The sequence below is a fragment of the Phaseolus vulgaris genome, chromosome 8, assembly GCF_000499845.2.
Source record: "Phaseolus vulgaris cultivar G19833 chromosome 8, P. vulgaris v2.0, whole genome shotgun sequence".
NCBI classification, from domain to species: domain Eukaryota; kingdom Viridiplantae; phylum Streptophyta; class Magnoliopsida; order Fabales; family Fabaceae; genus Phaseolus; species Phaseolus vulgaris.
This window is the reverse complement of record NC_023752.2, coordinates 54,392,709-54,399,061: the sequence shown is the minus strand read 5'-3', so window position 1 is coordinate 54,399,061 and position 6,353 is coordinate 54,392,709. Positions and strand designations below refer to the sequence as shown.

Here is a 6,353-nt window from a genome sequence, read left to right as displayed (position 1 = left end):
AGTGTTATAATTGCCATAAACATGGCCATTATGCAAATGAGTGCAGATCAAAAGGTGATAATCATGCTATCAATTGTGCTCAAGAAGACAGTAATAACGAACAAGATGAAGAGGATCATGCAGTACTAATGGCAGCCACATCAAATGAAACTCCAAACAATCAGACTTGGTATTTAGATACAGGTTGCACAAATCACATGTGTGGTAAGAAGGAGTTGTTTACAGATTTGGATGACTCATTTTGCACAAAAGTGAAATTCGGTGATGGCAGGTTCATTCCGGTGACTGGAAAAGGGTGAATTCTTATTACATTGAAGAATGGTGATCACAGGTACATCTATGATGTTTTCTATGTACCTGATATGAAAAGTAATTTGTTGAGTATGGGACAGCTGGCCAAGAAGGGTTATGTGATGCACATAGTTGAAAATAAATTATCAATTTTTGATAAAAAAAAAGTAGTTTGATTCTTAAATCCTTTTTATCAAAAAACCGCATGTTTCTAGTAGATATTCATATGGGTGATTTCAAGTGCTTGAATGCAATAGTGAATAATGAATCATGGTTATGACATTTTCGCTCTGGGCACTTAAATTTCTAGAGTTTGGAAAATCTCTCCAAACACAATTTAGTAAATGGTTTACCCCATATTCATCATCCTGATCAATTGTGTGAGGCTTGCATTTTTGGAAAGAATCACAGGATACCATTTGTTAAGGAGTCTTGGCGTGCAAAATTTCCTTTGAAGCTTGTTCATACAGATGTTTGTGGCCCAATGAACATATCATCAGTTGAAGGTAATAAGTATTTTTTAACCTTTATTGATGATTTTTCAAGGGAAACCTTAATTTATGTATTGAAAAGCAAGGATGAGGTATTCCACTGCTTTAAAATATTTAAAGCATTTGTTGAAAGACAGAGTGACAGACAAATTAAGATGGTGCGTAGTGATGGAGGGGGTGAGTACAAGTTTAATGAGTTCAAGAGGCATTGTGAAGAACTTGGGTTGCAACATAACATAACCTGTCCCTACACACCTCAACACAACGGAGTTGCTGAGAGAAAGAATAGAACAATCATGGACATGGTGAGAAGCATGCTTAAAGCAAAAGGTATGCCAAATTATTTTTGGGCTGAGGTCGTAACATGTGCGGTATATTTGATAAACAGATCACCCACTCGGAGTGTTCCTAACACAACTCCGATTGAGGCATGGAGTGAATTCAAACCTAATGTGCAACACTTGAAGGTATTTGAGTCAATTACTTATGCTCATGTTCCCAAGGCAGCAAGATCGAAGTTGGATGATAAGGCAGTGAAGACCATTTTCATTGGATATAAGCATGAGGGATACAAACTGTACAATCCAATGACAAAGAAGGTGATTATCAGTCGTGATGTTACATTTTCCGAAGATGAGGAATGGCAATGGAATGCAGCAACTGAAATGGATTCGAAAAAACGATATATTTACATTTTGAACGATGATGTGGAAGATGGAGTCACTCTTGAAGCACCTACAGTTCAACCTGAAGTTGTAGTTCAACCTGAAGTTGTAATTCAACTTGAAGTTGCAACTCCAATTGCAACTATGATGGAGCGACCAAGAAGGCAGCAACGACAACCTGTACATCTTCAAGATTGCGAAGTAAATCTTGATGATGAAGTTGATGACAATGGAGATTTGATTCACTTTGCTTTTCTTGTAGAATCAGAACCTGTGAGACTTGCCGATGCCATTCAACACCCCAAATGGCGGCAAAAGACTATGAATGAAGAATTGATGGCGATTGAGAAAAACAATATCATGACTTAAATTGGGAAGGTTGTTCCAAATCAGAATTAAGGGAGGATGTTGGTTATCAATTTTACAATTTTGTGCAATTACGTTCAATCAGTTGCTACAACTTTTTGCCTTCTCTTATATTTCTTTCAATTAGTTCCTACAATATAACTTGTTGCTTGAAATAATTAGACAATATTTTTCTCATATACTTTGAGTCAGAGACAAGTAAATCTTATTATTTAGTCAACAATTTAAAACTATTGCTTATCCATATTTTAGGCAACACTTTTTAAACCGTTGACATGTCACTGTGACCTAAAGTAAAAAATGGTGTTGTGATTTAAACTCAAGAATTTACATCACTAATATACTAACTTTTGGTGTCCCAATAAAAGTAAAACACATATATACAACTTGACATATAATTAAATGATGAAATTAAAAAATAAACGTGCTTACTTTATAGGGAGATGAAAAAAGTTGAGGGAGGAATTATTTCATTCTATGAAATGTGCAAATTTGCAACTTGGGTTGTAGTGAAACTTATCATCATCCATTATTTTTAGGATTTAACATTTATATATATACACGTAACATTTACCAAGTTATCAACACTAAGTAGCATCATCATAGTTTTCTCAACACTAAATAGAGCAATTAATAATTAAAAAAGATATAAATTCTAACATCATCACACTTTTATCAACACTAAATAGGAACAATTAAATAATTAAAGCACCAATAAATTCTAACATCATCACACTTCAAAACCATCAAAACAAACTGAGATACCAACAAAATGCACCTCATACATATGACATGAAAACACCTTATACGTCATTTGTATTTTGTGGGAGTGCTGATTATTTTATTTTTTTATAACGATTATTCAATATATATTATAACTTATTGGACTTTTATTGTTTTAAAAATATATTTTTGAGTATTTTTTTTATCTTAATAAATGAAAATTAAATGCATTACATTTACAAATTTCTCAAACAATAAATATAAAAAATAAATAATTAAAACAACCATAAATTCTAACATCAACATAATTCAAAACAATAAATCAAAATCATATACAAACAGCGTTTACTTTATCATATTTTTTTCATAGACAAAGAATTAAAAAATTAAATAAAAGGGCCACTATATCATAATTTGTGGGGGTTTCAAGACCATGTTTAGGAGTAAAAAGAAAAGGGTAGTTAATATTCATAATAAGGTTACAAATCAAAACTATTGAAACAATTCACAAAATCATAACATAATGTAACTTATTTTAACGTAATTTGTGGGTCACACTCTAATAAAAATGATAAAGGCACCCCTAATCTAATGCTTGTTTCTTATATTAAAAAAATATAATATATTATTCTCCAACGGGTTAGTGATAACATATATGATTCTTATTGTACATATTATTAGGAAAGTAATTTCATACAATTCAAAAAGTCATATCTTTTAATTTATATTTGATTATTATTCATAATAAAGTACATTGTTTCAATAAGCTAAATAATGTTTTCATTTTCTAAGTTTAATTAATTTCTCAAAAAATAACTAAAAAAAAAACAAAATTAAACAACTTTAGAGTGTCACGTGAAAACACATCATATTGAAAACGTTACTTTAAGTAACCTCTAAAGGCGTATTCAACTGGGATTCTTTATTAAGAGTTTTTATACCATTTTTGTGTGTCCCAATTTATAGTATACCCAATCTTATTAGTAAATAATTTTAAAAAAAATCATACTTATTAATTTTATTTAAAAACAGTCTTTTTTTTATAGTTTTTTTTATAGGTTAGACATTACTATGTAACATCTCAGTTAAACTGATACCTCAAACAACAACAATCATCTGCTATCACATGAAAAAAAAATATTATTAATATATATATATATATATAAATATGAGAAAACTAGACCAAAATTCATATGTTAACAAAAACAATACAAAAATAGACTATACCTATTCATAAAAAATTCAAAAAAAAACTAAATAGAAACTTATTATACCAATAAAATGGTTATATATGAATAAATTCTAAATTAGCCAACTTATCATTACATACATTTTTTTTAAAAAAAAATATGAGTAATCATTTAGAAATTGATTTAACTTTACCTAAATATTTGTGTTTTTATTTTAAAGGAGATTTGTCTTAGATTAAAAAAAAACTTGGTCTTTCAGTTAAGATCTATGAGAGTTTGTTTGTTTGGATCCATGAAATTACGGTAAATGCATATGTAAAGAGGAGAAAAAGTGCAGAAATCAATACATTGGAAATTAAACAATACAAAACTCGAGAAAAAAATATGTTCCTAAACTTCCTTCGTTACGAAGATTTACGAAAAAATTAAACATAAGCAATTATATATAAATATAAAGAATAATTAAATATTTATAAATATATTTTACTATATTATAATAAAATAAATAATTAAAATATAAATATGAAATAATTAATAAAATAAATAATGAACTTAATATTATTAAAATAAAATTAATATTTTTTTTTCAATTACATTGGTCACATCTACAACAAACTTATCTTTCCACTTAAATTTATTCCCTTTTAATACATAGAATAATTTTACTTTTTACACCTTTCCTTCTCTTCATACTTCCTACACCCACTTTCATTTAATTAAAGTATAAAATAATGAAATTTTGCTTAATTATCCTTTTTAGTCTCTACATACCTTTCCTTTTCTTCCTACTTCCTACTTCCTACTCCCACTTTCATTTAATTAAAGTATAAGATAATGAAATTTTGGCTTAATTATCCATTTTAGTCTCTATGAGCAAAAGTTAATTTAATCTTGATATTTTTTAAAAACTTAATATATTATCAATTTTCTTTTAAAACAATTAAATTGTCCTCATTAAAACATTTACCTTACGATATTGTCAATGTATTATGTGCTGTTGCCTCCACATTGAACTATATTCTAAAAAAAGGTTGGAACCACCATATTCAATTATTTAAAAAAAAATTAGAAGCACATTGAATTTTTAAAGAAAATTTGAACCAACCTTTAAAAAACTTGGATACATTCATTACAAAAAAAGAAAATCATGAAATAAAAACCACTTTTTAGATACCAAAATAATTAGTTGCAATAGTAACTAAATTAGAGACAATTTTAGAAACTAAAAAAAAAATTGATTTCTAAATTAGTTTATATTGTTAAATAATTTCTAAATTGGTATATAATTAACCACCAAAATTTTTGCTACCAAATTTAGAAATTAAATAATTGATGGTTAAAACCTTGGTTGCTAATCATAGAAACTAATTTAGAAATATTTTTTTTAGTTTGTAAAATGGTCTCTAATTTAGTTACTATTGCAACTAATTATTTTGGTCTTTAAAAATTAGTTTTTATTTCATGATTTTCTTGGAGTGATTAAACGTTTTAAAATTTTGAAAAAAAATAATTTTTGAATTTTAATATATGAACTAAAAGATAACGAAGTATAGAAAGTTTGACTCTTTTTAGGTTAAAGAAACCCCTCAGACAGACTACCCAGGAAATATTATAAAAAAAATTATTGGGTAAAATGGTAACGTAAACAAAGCTGAGAAGTGCTATAAATGTGGCATCTCTCCATAGTTTTTTCCATTCATAAAACACAAGATGAAGAGAGTGTCTGCTTCTGTTCTTCCTCTGGCAGTTGTGTTGGTCCTGACAGTTGCAGCCATGAAGCCAGTGAATGGCTTCAGCTGTCTGAAGGCAAAACTCTCATTGGTGTCATGCTTACCTTTTCTCACCGACGGTGCTGATGCCCCTTCAACTGATTGTTGCAGTGCGGTGAGTGATGTGAAAGCTTCAGCACCCACAAAACCTGAACTTCGTGAGGCATGTGAGTGTCTTGTGCAAGGAGCCTCAGACATTCCTGGCCTAGACAAAGATAGAGGCACGCAAATTCCTAAACTATGTAACGTTGATGTCGGTTTTCCCATCACCAAGGACTTCAATTGCAGCGCGTAAGAATTCTTTTTTCTCTGCATATATTCTTCTTCATTTTAATAGCCCTATTGATTCATTTTTCATGTTTTTTCTGCAGGATCTCTCCTTAAGCAAGAGGTTCAGGAGGAAACGGAACATTGGAAATGGTGGATTATGCTTCCAAGTTACTTTCTTTTTCATGTAAAAATAAGATCGTTTGTTGAACTTGTGTGGGAGAAGCATCTATATTAAAAGTAATGAGTTTTTAATATATATATATATATATATATATATATATATATATGTTCTTGGTATCCATATTCATCTTCTTCATGGAGTTTCTTTGCATTTCATTAAGATGTATTGTTTTAATGTTTGAGATTAATTGAGCCTAAACAAAATAATCAGAGTTAAACTATGTGAATTGAGAGCTTTCATTTCATGAAGAGGCTTAATTAAATTAAAGAAACCTTAAAAAGATTTAATTTTGTTATGAGAAATTAATGAGTAGAAATACAGGCCAGACAACATATATTTTATCATAATTAGTGGACCACACTCCAATAACAAACTAAGAATGCATTAATGTTCAAAAATAAATCATT

General features: G+C 29.0%; 1 protein-coding gene across 1 annotated transcript; it reads left to right on the top strand.

Moving 5' to 3' along the window:
* The first annotated feature begins 5,436 nt into the window (after positions 1-5,436).
* LOC137825360 (non-specific lipid-transfer protein A-like) lies at positions 5,437-5,953 on the top strand. Its single transcript, XM_068631032.1, has 2 exons — positions 5,437-5,748; positions 5,867-5,953. Exons 1-2 carry the CDS (start codon positions 5,437-5,439, stop codon positions 5,951-5,953), a joined length of 399 nt encoding a protein of 132 aa, XP_068487133.1.
* Positions 5,954-6,353: the final 400 nt, after the last annotated feature.

What these genes read in the sequence shown, in the direction of transcription:
- LOC137825360 (XM_068631032.1), top strand. Translation starts at nt 5,437, where the DNA reads ATGAAGAGAGTGTCTGCTTCTGTTCTTCCTCTGGCAGTTGTGTTGGTC. An exon ending in CTAAACTATGTAACGTTGAT is followed by an intron (nt 5,749 to 5,866) that starts GTCGGTTTTCCC and finishes TTTTTTCTGCAG; the next exon opens with GATCTCTCCTTAAGCAAGAG.